The sequence below is a fragment of the Solanum pennellii genome, chromosome 2 (assembly GCF_001406875.1).
Source record: "Solanum pennellii chromosome 2, SPENNV200".
In the NCBI taxonomy this organism is placed as follows: domain Eukaryota; kingdom Viridiplantae; phylum Streptophyta; class Magnoliopsida; order Solanales; family Solanaceae; genus Solanum; species Solanum pennellii.
In genome coordinates this window covers 56,889,862-56,905,560 of record NC_028638.1, presented here as the reverse complement: position 1 = coordinate 56,905,560, position 15,699 = coordinate 56,889,862, and the positions used below count along the sequence as shown (strand labels likewise).

At 28.1% G+C, this 15,699-nt stretch overlaps 2 protein-coding genes across 2 annotated transcripts; both read right to left on the bottom strand.

Annotated features, from left to right (window-relative positions):
- Positions 1 to 5,296: 5,296 nt before the first annotated feature.
- Positions 5,297 to 6,162, bottom strand: LOC107010615. The gene has a single exon (XM_015209892.2). The coding sequence runs from the start codon at positions 6,062 to 6,064 to the stop codon at positions 5,543 to 5,545; it is 522 nt and encodes a 173-aa protein (XP_015065378.1). The 5' UTR covers positions 6,065 to 6,162; the 3' UTR covers positions 5,297 to 5,542.
- A 2,744-nt stretch (positions 6,163 to 8,906) lies between these two features.
- LOC107009611 (integrin-linked protein kinase 1-like) lies at positions 8,907 to 14,593 on the bottom strand. Its single transcript, XM_015208958.2, has 11 exons — positions 14,180 to 14,593; positions 13,532 to 13,624; positions 12,531 to 12,614; positions 12,264 to 12,331; positions 12,045 to 12,165; positions 11,666 to 11,739; positions 11,516 to 11,578; positions 10,698 to 10,789; positions 10,519 to 10,607; positions 9,443 to 9,552; positions 8,907 to 9,196 (listed from the first exon to the last, which is right to left on the bottom strand). The coding sequence occupies exons 1-11, from the start codon at positions 14,447 to 14,449 to the stop codon at positions 9,058 to 9,060; spliced, it is 1,203 nt and encodes a 400-aa protein (XP_015064444.1). The 5' UTR covers positions 14,450 to 14,593; the 3' UTR covers positions 8,907 to 9,057.
- Positions 14,594 to 15,699: the final 1,106 nt, after the last annotated feature.

The following is a 15,699-nucleotide window of genomic DNA, read 5'->3' as shown; positions in this document are numbered from 1 at the left end:
CCCCCCCCACCCCCACACAACACCAACCTACTCCTAAATTTTATTTTTTTTTCAAGAAAAAAATCTGTTTGCAAAGAAGAAATAAAAACTCTAACCCCTCGCTTCGACCCTATTTTTTTTTGGGAAAACCAAAAGATAAAAAAGTTACCCCTTCCACCAATTTATTCTTAAAATTATTTTCAATTAAATTTTGAAAATTAATATTAATTTTTTTTAGTTTTTAGCACAATTAAAATTTTTGGTGAAAGTGAATATAAGTGATCTATTATGGATTAATATATATACTCATATTTAATCCATTTGATCATATTTGTAGAGACTCTTAAAATAATTCATATTTAACCAATTAAAATATGAGTAATTCAAGCCATTGAATATGGTTAAAATGGACTCATTTTATTAATATAGGTTGAAATTGTCACCCCTAATTACGGATAAGTAATCACTTATCACATTTAGAACTCTTCACAATTTCATGGTACAGTTCGAAAAAACAATATCTAAACTTTTGAATACAATAAGAAAATTTAGCGATGAACTTCAACAAGATTTAAATTTTAACAAAAAATAGAACACAGAGAATCACGTTTCACTAAATTGTCTTGGATATATTTATATTTTTAACACATTATTAATTTATAATATCATTGAAAACCATATATTTATGTAGAGATCTTCTAAAAATAAATTATTTTATCAAAATTCGTGATTTTTTTCACTGACCCAAGTAAGAACCAGAGAAAAAGATTATCTTAGAGAGATTATTAATTAATCAAGTATTAATTTAGTGAGGTTTTATCATATTTGTTCCCCTTGGGCTATATTTTTAATTTATGCGACATTATTTAACTCAAATAAATTTAAAAAATAAATAAATAAATTATGAATTTTGTTTCATATTTTATTTTGCTTCCTCTAAATCTATCTAACTATATATTTATATAATTGAGGAACATAGATTAACTGATGTGAAACCTCTCTACGGTCTTCATGCATATTTATTTTATTTTATTTTTTCATTTTTTGATCATTTTTCTCTATTTTAATTATTGGTTTTATTTTTAATATCTCGTGAAGTCTTTATATTCAAGTATTCAATTTTTCACCTCCCACTATAATATATCTTTTTTATTAGATATAATATGCATATATTCATAAGTCTCACAATTTTAAACTTTTCATATTCTAAACTTTTAAATATTAAACATGAAACCTTATGGAATTCCTCCATTATTTTTCTATATAAATTGATTTTTTTTTTGTTTCATGATATTCTATTTGAATTTACCCTTCATTTTTACCATTGTATTATATTCATGCTTTTATTTGGCTTGGAAAAAAAAAAGGAAGGTACTTGATTAGTGATAGGTTTGTGAAGTGGATATTGATAAGAGCTTATATAATTTATTTCATTTTCCTTCTGTTTGATAAGTGTATTGTACTATTTTTTTTTTCCTTGCGCTCTATGATGCCTCTTGAGATTAATTTTTATACGAAGAAAGCTTTTGAATAGAGATAGATTCGTAAAGTACTGAATATCAACAAGAGTGATGCTTCTTTACCTTTGTTTGACTTGAAAAGAAGAAGAAAACTTTAAATATTAATAGGCTTGTGAAGTGATGTGACGAGATCTTAGACAATTATGCGTTGATTTTGTTTTTCCATTCTAATTTTAATTTTAATTTTAATGACTGAAGTTACAATGATATGTCATGTGTGTATTGTATTTTTTTTTCTTTCTTATATATTTTATGATGCCTCTTAAGTATATTTTGTATACAAACTTGAAATTTAATTCGAAGCACGTATATTTAAATTTTAGAAGTATGGAAGTTATTTTTTATTTAACTTTTATTTATATAATTTGATCTCTTATTTTTCCTCACAAAATGTCAGTAAAAAGGTGATAAATAAAAAATATTATAATATCATATCAAACAACACGAAATAACTTTTCAAAAATATATATAATTAAATTACAATTACGAATATAAATATATGAACACCGTTTAAATAAAAGCAAAACGTTGAAAGGCTTATGCTACTCCTATTTTCGAAAATAAATACTATTAACTTTTGTTCTTCGATTGACAAATTTTTCAACATTTTGTTGTTATAAATCTATAAAAAAAGTATATGATTCTTTTATTCATATTTAATTTTTTATAGCCGTTTTTTATATCGAAATAATGGTATTATAAATATTTTTTATTTATCTATTCTTATTGTAATATTTTTACTATATACAGCTATGAAATTACAATTTTTACCGTAACATATTTATGAGTCTTAATATAAGGAGGAGATTAATTTTTATTGAGTACTAAACATAACTCAATGGTTGTTTTAGTTTCTTTTAAATTTTCATTTCATTTTTTATTTTATTTAATAACAATTATAGAAAATATTTTTAAAATTTTTATTTAGATTAAAAGAGATTAAAAGGGTCAATTGACGATAAATGCTTATGTGTATGCTTATCATAATTTACTACGAAATATTTCTTATGTACAACAAAAATGAAATTAATTGAAGGATATATATATTATAGCTTATTGCTTAAGAATAAATTCTCTCTTTTGTTCATTATTAATGGTTAAGTTTAACAAAAAAAAAAATTCATGTTGTGGTATTTATTTTGATAATATAATATAGTTTAGAATAATAAATGAAGTTATAACTTGAGAAAAAAAAAAAGACATGACATTTATAGAGATTAAAAAACATTTTATTTAATAATAAAAAGAAAATAATTCCTTTGGATTTATCTCTATAATACTCACTTTTCCTGAAGTTTACGACAACGCATACATTTTTTATTTTAATTTTTTAACCATTCTTTAAAATTATTTAAAATAAGTATAAATCAATTATAATTTGATAAATTTGTCGTTCTTTGTATTAATTTCATCATATTAATGCATATAATTAGAAACATGACTTATTTAATAAATACTTTAAAAATAAATCAATAAAAATAAGTGTATACTATATATATATATATATATATACATATATACATATATATATATATATATATACACACACACATATATATATATATGTGATTTTTTTACCAAACAAAGATTCACACTTCTTCATATTTATTTTTAAAATTTTCATTATGGAAGTAATTCTTTTAAAATATGAATCAATATGAAGAAATTAATACAAAAGGACAAAATATTAAATTATAATTAATTTATATTTATTTTAAATAAATTTTAAAAATATTAAAAAAATAAATAAAAAAGATGTACGTAACAGTATAGACCACATAGAGGTGAATTTAAATTAACCCTTAAAAATTTTAATCAGCGCGTGAAATACGAACATCTTTAATAATAAATAATTCTAAATTAAAATTATAAAGTGGAGAAACACAACATTAACAGATTTTTGAGGAACCAATTTGAAAAGGGAACTAACTTAAAGTACTAATGTTGATTATATTACACTAAATTCGTGCAAATGTTTAACTTCAAAGAGAGATTAATTAAAGTGTATACTCTTGCTCTAGTCTTCTTAATTATAATACTAGTGAATTAGGATGTCATAAAAAATTAAACTTAAGTTTAATTAAATCTTAATATAAATATTGAAGAGAGGACTTACTCTTAAGATCAATCGCAATTGAATAACCTAAAAAGATATTATTTATATATTTGAGTTATACAGGTGGACAACTAGTGGCTCACTTAATTTTTTGACATTTCATTAGTTGTAGCCTTTTTTTTTGGTGTTTTTTCTTTAATTTTTATAGAGCTTTATTTCAAATATCGTACTTTTTTCATTTTAAAAAAGAATGATTTAGTTTAATTAACATAAAATTTAAGAAAATAAAGTTTTTTTTAATTTTGTGATTTAAATTAAATTTATGTCAAATATATTAAAATGCCTGTTATTTTATAATTTAAAATATAACAAGTGGATGAAATTAAAATGATACCAAAAAAAATCTTTATCTAAACAGACTAAAAAAAGCGTGTTATTTTTTTTTTAAATAGAGGGATTAGTAAGTTATTGAAATGTCTATATTATCAAAGGAAAAAAAAAAAACATGTTTATATATAGTGGTGCCCCCATACTTTTAATTTGTTGATCTATGACCTATTATATTAAACATCGAATAGAAAAATAATTTATTTTATTTTGTTTTATTTTAAGAAAAAAAGGAAAGAACAATCATACGCAATCGGGTTTTTCCCAAAGTTATTACTTACTTTATTATATGACAGTGTGATAATAGAGAATAACATAAAATCTGTAAATTATTTATACTGATCTTTAAGAGATTTTTATTTATCTGTGATCTCAAAAGGATTTTCTTTGATTTAAATTATAAATAAAGATAGAATATCATTTGCCCGTTCAAAAGTGATATTTATAATGTTAATACACAAATAAGTATATTCCCAAATCAGAAGTAAGATCTTGAATTGTAAACTTTTGCTCCACCCCACTCTCTTTAGTTTCTAAGCTTAGTCATGTTTGATCAAGTATTATGATAGGAATATCATATATTGATGGTAGGATATAGAAAATGATGCATGATTATTGTATATATAAGTAGGTATTTAAATATGTGATTTCATATCACAATATAAAATTATGAGATGAAATTTTGAATCTGCTATTTCACGTTGATTTTATGTCATGATTTTATATCATGAGATGAAATCTTAAACCCTCCAAAAATTTATTTATTTTACTTGAAATCAATTCGTAATTTGTCATTGATATTTCACGAATTCAATATTTTTTTAATCAAATTTATTACTATTTCATTCAAATCAATGTTTAATGAAATAAAATTTCAACATTATATTCAGTAAGACAAGTTTAACAACTTTGCCATTAACTGGAAAAGAAATAATTGAGCTACTAACAACTTGAACACTACAACTTATACGTAATTAATTTTATATTTATGAAAAAATAACAAAATTAAAAGTCCAAATCATATATCTAAACAAAATTTCAATTTCATCTCATAATATAATGTTATGATTTCATATCCAAACAAAATTTCAACTTCATCTCATAATATAATATTATGATTTCATATCCAAACGGGACGTAAAAAGAAGTTTCAACTTGAAGCAGACATGTCACCATCAATGTGCTTATTCCAGCAAAGATATTTTTCGTAAAATAATTGAATAATACTCCTCATAATTAGTATTTTTGAGGTGCTTAAATAAAAGTATATTATAATTATTTTGAGACAGATAAAATATTATTTATGGGATCAAAACGCAATACGCAATACTTTTTTCTTTTATGCTATAAAATATTTTCACAAAGTTAAAAAATTTACAATTACCATAAACTTTCTTTATGTCCCCAATACAAAAGTTCAGCTCTCGATCCTTCAATCTTAGCCTCACTCAAAAAAAATATATCAATTGAATAAAAAAAAAAAACAGAATTTGTGAATTAAATGATAAATGTAAATCATATATCCTAATGTTCAAAAGAATAATTTCTCCTTTCTAAAATTCAAAAGAGAATTTGATTTAATAAAATTTGTTCAAAATCCTCATCTTAAACAAACTGGTTCTTCAGCAATAGTTTCCAACAATGGCTTCTTCGATCTACACATAGACAATCTATGCTTAAATTCTTCACTTGAAAAATCTTCAATATCATCCAAATTCAACTTAGGCAAAGTCGATTTTTCAGAAAAATTCTCTTCAGTTGATGATTCAGGCAAGATTCTAAAACTCCCTATCGACACCCTTTTGGAAACAGAGTTCGCAGTAAGTAACAGAGCACCCATATCACCTGCTGATACAAAAGAATTCACTCTTTTCATTGGAAACATAACATAAACATTTCCCATTTCAAGATCTTCGTCTGCATTTAACGCAGAAAATCTCCTTCCAATATGAAGTGATCGAGTGTTTACAAGGAAGAAATTAGGAGTTTCCATCATAATCTCTGCTGCTTTAATCGGTTGATAAAAATGCCTAATTTCACCAGATGGGAATATAACTTTTATCCCTCTTGATTGTTTGTTGCCTCCTGGTCCTGATAAAGTGCAAGAAATATAGTTACCCATAGTACAAGATTGAGCTTTTTTGGATTAGAGAAAAAAAAAGAAAGAAGAAGAGATAGTCTTGTAATGAAAATATGAATGTTTTTTTTTTGAGGATACTGAATGCCATATATATATTTAAATAAAAGGGAATGTTGGTAAAAGAAAAAGTCAAAAAAATAATTTATTATTTTATTTTATATATGTATAAATGAATAGAAGACAGTTGTAGTTATAAAGAAAAAAAGGCACATGACAGTTGACATCCGCGTTTGATGATGATGATACATTGTGTACCCGAAGTTGAAAGGAAAGTTGGTTTATACTTATGATTGATTCATATTTCTTCCTTTTTGTCTGTTAAATGCGTGTGGAGGCCACTTATCTAATCTTTGGCGTTGCTTTACGTATCATTATTACCAAATGTTTACTTGTTTTCATAATATCTGCAAAATAGTGGATGCTACCTCGTATTTACTAAAAAAGTTGATGGAGGCAAAACAAAATACAGTTGCTTTCATCATTATTTATTTTTGGCAGGGAAAAGGGTCTGATATACCCCTCAACTTTGTTATTTAGAGCTGATATACCCCTCGTTATAAAAGTGGCTCACATATACCCTTTTCCTCTAACGGAAATGAAAAAAATAATAATTTTAATCTAAATTTTTATTATTTTTTTCTAAAAAATATAATCCCATATGAGTAAATTTAATCCTCGTCAAACATATTTTTTTTTGACTTTTTTTTGTTTCAATGACTAATTTATAATTATTATTTTGATAATCAAATTTATTTATGTTTCACTAATATTCTTGTAAAACTTATTGTAGATGACCAAATTTTTTCTTCGAATACGAAATTAAATTACAATACACACAAAAAAAATAGTTTATATCTTTTTTCTTTAAACTAAGGAATGAAAGGAAAAAACAAAATAAGAATAAGAAACTCAAATAATTATAATAAAAGAAGTCAAAAAATAATTTATGTATGAAAAAAATTAAAATATACCTTGAACTTTGATAGAAGAATCATATATACCCCTAAATAATTTTTAAAAAAAAATTAGAAGTAAGAAATATAAATTTAAAACTAATTTTTTAAATTCCGTTAAATGAAGGGTATATGTGAGCCATTTTGTAACGGCAGGGGTATATGTGAGCCGTTTGTATAACGGTAAGGGCATATATGAGCCACTTTTATAACGAGGGGTATATCAGCTCCAAATGACAAAGTTGAGGGGTATATCAGACCCTTTTCCCTTTTTGGTATAACACATAAATATATCATTAACTTAACGACGTCAACGAATAACTATGTTTGTGCACAAGTAGACACTTAAACTATTATAAAATTGAATAAGTAGACACAAGTGTCATACATGACATAAGATGAATGTGTTCATTTGCTCAATTTTATACAAGAGTGTCTACTTATGCACACCAAAAATTAAAGGTCATAATTATCGATTGACGCTGAGGTAAGAGTTATATTTATATATAATGCCTTCATTTTTTTTAATGAAAATTCAAATTTCGTCACTATTTATTTTCTTAAACTATATAAATGTCCAATATATACTAGTAGAGATTAGATCTCGATTTCCTCTCTATGTTGGACCAAAATGGCGGTTTTGATGGCTGGGGGTAAATTTCAAATGGGTAATGAGAGCATTATTTACCAACCTCTATAAGGTTAGGAGAGTTAGTTAGAACTTTAACATAATAATCAACTTGAATAAAGTTAAATTTGTTGCAAGTGGCATCAGCATGCTGTCCAAAACTCCACTAAGTTAAATGTTAATTTTTACTTATCCAGTATTATTTAACATAATCGTTTAAGCAACAATAAATAAACATTTTATTATATCTTACTTTGAATATAATAAATTTGATATTCAAAAACTTATAGTTAATAATAAAAATAAAGTAGGAACTAAAGTAATAAACTGTTTGTTTCATTTTCTAAATCGGGAAACAGAAAATAAACATCAAATTTAATAGTACGAACGAGTAAAAATGGACGGATTCTCCGAATAAGGCTAAAGTTGAATTTTGGTTTCAAATATGACATACATTGAACATCCAATTCCCAAGAAAGAGCAACTCCAGGAATCGTGACGGTATAGTAGCCGCGTTACGAGATCATATGCACAATTTTCACTTGCAAAGGACATTAGTAGTATAATTTTATTATTTATTTTTGTTTATTAATCATTGGCCGTGTACTAAATCATTGGTTTTTCCATGTTACTATTAAATGGCGTTGTTGAGAAGTCATCTCATATTAATATATTCTAAACTCACCGTCATCTTTTGCCGTACAAGTCAATTTATGAGGATAATATATTTTTATATCGTATGAAGTCTGCTAATGTCCCAGACATTTTCCCAAAAATATTTCACTTTTGGCTGTAAAAGCTAAAATTACAATAGATTTCACAAAATAAAGTCTGAAAAGGATAGAGTTAAGGTGACGTAGAAAGGCTGTTTCACCATCAGCTCAAAAGAAATATAGTTTGGAAAAAGACGTAATGATTCCTACTGTTTCACCATCAGCTCAAAAGAAAAACAATTTGGAAAAAGACGTAATGAAACTGCGATCGTTGACAATAAAACTTACACATATTCAAGTGATCCCTCAAATTTTAATCCAAAATGACTCACCCGTGAGTGCTGATATCTCTCTTTGCCAAATCCTAAGAATTAGGACGGCTATCTCTGCAAAGTAAACCTTAGAACAGACTACATCTAAGTCAAACAAAAATATCTTATTTCCCACTCCAACAGTTTTTAGAACGTAGTACTAATTCTAATGTGAGCAGGTCAAAGCATATTTAATACCAAAAGATAACTAACACAAAGTCAAGCAAGTAAAATTTCATAGATATATTATAGTAACACAAAGTCAACTTGGGAATTATATTAAACTCACATTCATGAACCAGAATCAGAAGAGTTCTTCGCTGACTTTTTTTCCCCAATTTTATGGTGTATCAGAGCAAATTAAATTCATTTACTTGGGGCTTTTGCTTTTATTACACGGCGGGCAACCTGTTTTTCTTGATAGTAAAGAGACTTCTTCTAGGATTTCTATCACTGTAGCAAATGATGGCCTTGTAGAAGGAACTGTACTTGTGCAGTCCTCTATTAACCTGAATAAAATAACATGTTGTCAACATAGGCAGAGCCATCAATTGAAGCTCACGCGTACGGGATTTCAGTCCTTTTGAGTTATTGATTGGGATCTAAATTAGTAATTTGAGTCACAATGTGTATTCGAGTTCCTAAGTGGCCTGTATTTCTGATAGTACGATCATTTAAACATATACTGAGTTGGGTAAAAAGACATGTAACGGAGAAGTTAAATTAAAGCTTCAAGATTGAGTGGATTGACTTACTGAAGAATTCTACTCGGATATCGACCTGTATACATCTTTTTCTCCAAATCTACAGACTTGATATGCATGGAGTCAGAACTCCTGTCACTCATTTGTCTTCCTTCCAGCATCTGCAGCATTTCCAGTGTTAGTACTGAATCTTAATGGAAACTCATGTCTTAATAGTCAAGTAAGAAGTAAACAGAAAGATTACTTACTCAATTCAACTTAATAACTTTCCACTGGCAATGAACCAAAGAAAAAGTTCTACCAGTACAACTGACTACTACGTGGACTACATCATGTTGAGTTTATGCCTCAAACAACTTTAGATCATGCTCATTTTCTCACTATTTTTCTATTGGTTTGAGCTTTCACTGTGGGGAAAGAACTTCCATCTAACGAGAAACAAATTTGGCACTCAACTAAAGAAAGCTAATGCCAAAGTTAGGAATTGAGAGGATCTGAACTCATCCTCTTGATTACCCGACCAAAAAAATAAATTCAACTTTGTCTAGTCCTAGGTATTGATTGCATCCAGCTAGTCCTTCTTCAGAATATATAATTTAAGTTGAAGTCTAGTTACCCTTTTCATGACACATAAAAAAGGTCACGATCATCCAGTTCCCATATAAGTAGTGGACAGAATTTTTAATTACAACAGCAAATGAGACTTAAAGGTCTGATCAGTATTCTGCAATGAATGTCACCAAGTTCTTAATAAGTTAAATATTCAATTTTCTTGTAGCTTTTCAAGTTAGCACTCTATATGATGCTCATCAAACAAGTAAAAGATCATGAAAGATTGCCTGAACCAAGTAGCAGCTGTAAGTGCTAATAGCAAAATGAGTGCAATTCCAAAGTTAAGCTAAAATAACAATCATTTGTTCTAATTTATTAATCTATCATCATTTTATGTGAATTTTGTTATTAGTTTTAAGAAGGTCCAACAAACTCAAGTTGGTCCTAAAGTTGGATCGGTTTATGCTCAATTGTTTGAGAACTCCTTGAACCTCCAACAAAAAGCAGTAAGAAAAGAGAAGAGGATTATTGCAATATGCTGATACATATACGATAGGAGAACTCCTTGAATCTACCTGGTAAAAGATGAGGCCAAATGAATAAATGTCTTTGCTAATGTCATGACACAAATGGCTGGTTAAGTTACATCCGTTGTTTGATTGACCTGAAAAAGAAATAGACTGACTATAAGCTGCAGTATGTGACCCAAAATAAATGAACAAACAAATAAGCAAGAACCAAAGGGTCTTCATACAACAGTCTTGATTTGCATATATCTGATTATCCAATATTTGAACCCAATATTCACCAATCTTTAAGTGCCCACATTCATCTAGTAACAAGTTCCTGGACCAAATTAATAAAAGACTTCAGACATGACAGCTAATTGTTCGGGAGGACATATGCTATATAACTTAACTACATTATTTTAATTTGCTTTATAACTAAACAAATTAGTGCCCATTTCTTCATAAATTACTTTGCTGGCACGTCAATAGTCACACAGATAGAAATAGCATGGTGTGGGTTAAACTGATTCGAATGACCAATATGCTAGTTAAAACATTGACATCCAATTGCATGTGGACTCAAGAGTCCTATTGGCATTTTCATGTCTTCTATAATGAATATTCTGGCAATAAAACGTGAACATACCCCCAATTGCTCTGAGTTATGAAGTAATAAGCCAGTTGAACATTCAAGAGGATAAAAATCTCAAGTCAGATTAGCAAGGCACATAATGCAGAGATGTAAACGACCTGCAGCTTGACAGTACTGTTACAAACAAAAGAACTCTCTAGAATCCATTGCAGAAAATCATAGACAGACAAACTGAAAGAAAAGAAGCACTCGGTTTTATCTAACCACTATCTGTTAGTGATTAAACACCAAGATACAGATACTAGAATTATCATAATAACTCAGCAAAAAGAAAGACTTAAACTAGAAGTCAGTTATTTTCCTGATCCTATTATTGGAAAGCAGACTCAGCTACAATTCCCAAGTATGGAAGATAATAAATACATAAGAAATTGCTGCGAGATGTTAATAAGGATGAATGAATAGACATACTTCAGATGCAAGTTATTGTGAACAATAGGCAAGGGCTTGTGCCGATGGAGGTAGTTCATTCCCCTGTAATCAATGTGAACACTAATGTGATTTGTTCTTCACATAATAAAATGAAATCAACCTAAATAGGAAATAAGTGAAATGTTGTACCTAGCTATGTCAAGTGCATAGCGCAATGCAGTTGGGGGGTCAAGACGCTTTCTCAAAATATCTTGCAAGTTTCCCTGAAATACATGGGAAAACATAATAAGAAGTATATCATATTCAGGGGCTATCCTTAACCGTTCTAGCAATCACTGAAAGATCTTGGGTGAAATTTTTTTGAAGATAAACGTTGAAGTTTAATAGAGTCATAAGTGCCATAACAATTAGCATGTAGGAATATTAGGTGATAGTACTTTGGAAAAAAATATTTATTAATAGTACAGCATAGTGAAGGCTACAAAGTGCATTTATTTCTGCATCATGTCTCACAAAATGATTATTGAGTGCCGGCCTACAAAAAAATTTTATGGAAGAAACAACATACTTTCGGCAAATACTCTGTGATCAAGATCATTTCATCACCATGTACAATTGATCCAAGAAACTGTAAAATATTTGGATGTCGAAGTTCTCTCAGTAAAGTATTAACCTTAGCAGAAAAAACCCTGCATCAAGTATATTGGAAAAAGTTAAAAGGAAGAACTAATCCAGAAAGCCTTTTAAAATAATTATAAGCAATAATAATAACACATAAATTGAATGCCTTTTGATTACTGTTTTAACCACCCATGTTCCACGCCATTTGACCTTTTCAGACTCCCCAAATAAGCCCTGTAAAAATAACAAAGGACTGAGTTCCTAGAAAGTTAAATGCTAAGTAAAAGAAACAGCCCTTCTTCTGATAGAATTCTCATTTTGATATGCTTGGCACTTGTTTCCCGGAAGCTGTATATACATTCTTTTGAGGAAGTTCCCTAGAAGATACTCAGCACCATGACATCCCACAACCTTTGGATTTCCATATTAATACCTGCTCAATTATTGATGAATGCTGCAAGTTCAGTTCAGATATGTCAATATTCACTTCAACTGAATCCTCTTCATGCCGAACAGTCTGCACGTCATTAAATTCAACTTGTCATATCAATGGACAATTTCTTACTCAGATTGATTAGCAAAAACAACAAAGGAGTAAATGAAACCACAATTTCATGAGTAAATTCACGTGCTTGTGTCCTTGTATTTGGAAGTAATTTCAAGTATTCCCCAGTGTTGTGGGTCCTCTATTCATCTGCTCTCTGGAAAATAAGCAGTTAATCCTTCAACAGTGAAACTGACAGGGCACAGTTACATTCCTAAGTTTTGCTACCTTAGCCCCTTCTCCATATCATCCCCCAAATTCACATTGCCAGAATGGAGTGATCTTACAAGGTCATGCAGAAAGAAGTGTATGGCTCTAGGAAGGGATGAAGGGTTGAGAAGTTTATGTGAAGCAATTTGATTGGTTGCTTTGTTCAAAAAGCTGGAAAGCTAGCTATATCCCAAAGCAATGACATAGGACCAAAAACGAGTATTATGCTTAATTTGTACGATAGAAAGTGCAATTTTGACATAGCTTTATAAAGGAAGACTTCATATTATTCATAAATTGTCAACAAAGGTGACTAAAACTGCAATGTCAAAGATAGAAGTTTCCATTCACAAAGTTCAACCGAATTTCACTTTGACAAGCAGTCCGTGTAAACAACATTTATAGCTAGAGCTATACTCTACCAAAAAATAAGTCTACCATGTAAGTCTCAAGTATGTTTTCAGGAGCAGAATTCATAAGATGGATTTTTATTTGTTTAATGAAGCTATTGTCAATATCTGAAGCACCTGAATGACATAATATGATATATACAACTCTTATTGGATGGTAAGAACTTGATGCTCACACTACATAAATGAAAATAAATAAGAACTGTTCCATATAAGAAATTCATAACATCAAATTTCAAAGGATGATCACTGTTAACGATGAACACTTACCAAAGGATGATCACTGTTGGAATCCTTGCCACCACAGACCTCAAGGATCCTGCATATATCACGGTGCCCGTACAACTTTGCATCTGTTAAGGGCTTAACAAACAATTGAAAGGAAAATGATGATGGCTAATTCCTCATCATAGAAATGCATTAAAAAACATAGACTTTAAGTTAAAACCTTTGTATACAATCAGGTCACTTCTAAGGTAATTTACAAGTTAATTTATAAAGTAAGCATCAATTAATAATTGATAAAAATGGTAAGTACCATCACGATATTGCACCGTCAACATTTGATTTTTACATAAATTTTATTGTATAGTATCGCTAAATCCATCCTTATGCAACCACGAAAATTCCCATTCTACTTAACAACTGATTTGGTTTAATGACATCGTTACCTTATTATTATTTTTCTCATTTTATCTTTATAATTATCTAATAATCATATTCATCTTTTACCATACCTTGCCTTTTTATGATAGCTATACTCCGTAACCCTACTTTTCTTCTTGTCTTTTCCTTCAAATTTGTATAATATAATGCATTATAAAACAATATTCAACAACCATGAGTGAACATAAATGAATGGGGTTGTATGCATTATGAAAAAAGACGAGTAATAATAGTATACGAAAAGGGGCTTACAGTCCGGCGCCATCTATCTTTGAGATTAACATCAGCCTTGTAAGCCAAAAGAAGTTCAACAATAGAGGCGTGTCCTTCGCTAGCAGCAAGATGTAGAGCAGTTCTTTTGTCATAGTCCTGCACATTGGGTGAAATTCCCTGCCTCAACATCTGATTTAGACCAACTCTGTCACCCCTTGATGCGAAACTCAAGAAAGTGCCTATCATCTGCATGTCAAAATGCCCACATGAAGAATCTTTATGCCGCATCAATATTGTACTGATCTCCATATCTCAACAATTGGAATTTCAAAACTGCGATGATGAAATTTAACATAAAGATAAACGTTTCTTGTCGCCATGGATGGCGATTCAGTCCAAGAAATAGGTTTTGGGTTTTAACGAACTTCGCTTAGTTCTTGTGATAGTTAGCATTTTATATATTCTTGGAATTTGCGTCATGAAAAAGCAGTATATTGTATTTATTCATTTTGCGCGTTTCCTAAATTATGTACTGTTCCGCTAGTTAATTTGACTTGACATAAATTTTAAAAAAGTAAAATATTATATTAATAGATATTTTATATGATATAATTTAGTTAAAATAGATATTTAAAAGTTCAATTGTTACTAATTTAGGGTGTGTTTGATATAAAGAAAATATTTTTCATGAAAAATATTGTTTTGGAAGATAATTGGATTTCTAACTTATCTTCTCATGTTTGATCGCAAAATGAAATTTTTTTGAAGAAGCTAGATATAGATACAAGTCCAATGTATCAATTTTTCAATCTTATTTTATGTGATATAGTTAAAATATAGAGAGTTATCTAAAATTTTATATGATGCTTAAATAATTTAAGTTATTTTTTTAATTGTAATTTATATTACTTTTATATAAATTTTTAATAATATAAATTACACTTTATGTTCCAATTTATGATTTATACTGTTTTTATGTCATGAATAATTGAATATGTGTTTTTTCTCAATTTCGTGGTGTCGATAGAGTTTCGACATTCAACTAAATTTTTTATATGTCTTTTAAGTATAGTAAATTATTAGTTATCATAATTTATAATATTTTTTAAAAGTAATTTTTAAATAAATAAAAAAACTAAAGAAAATAAAATAAGTAAATTAATTAAAATAAATAAAAATTACATAAATACAAATGTTCCAGTTAATATGACACAAATATATGTTAATGAAGACATATGAGTAGTATTTATATGTGCTCGATCAGAAGCAAAGTGCAAGTCGCATAGGATAAAATAAATAGAAATTAAAAAAAAGGTAATATCTTGACTTATTTTGAGACGAATTATGTATCTAGTACAACTTAAGTGTTAAAATTGAGTTTAGTTTATATATATAATCAGTTACATATTTGAATTACAATTTTAAAATGATCAAAATATTTAATTTAACAAAAAAAATGATTTATCAAAAAATTCAATTTTTTTTCAAAAATAATGAATTTAAAAGTATCTAAAGAAGAAAAGGAACGTAAAATGTGTGAAAAGCAAATTCAAATTTAT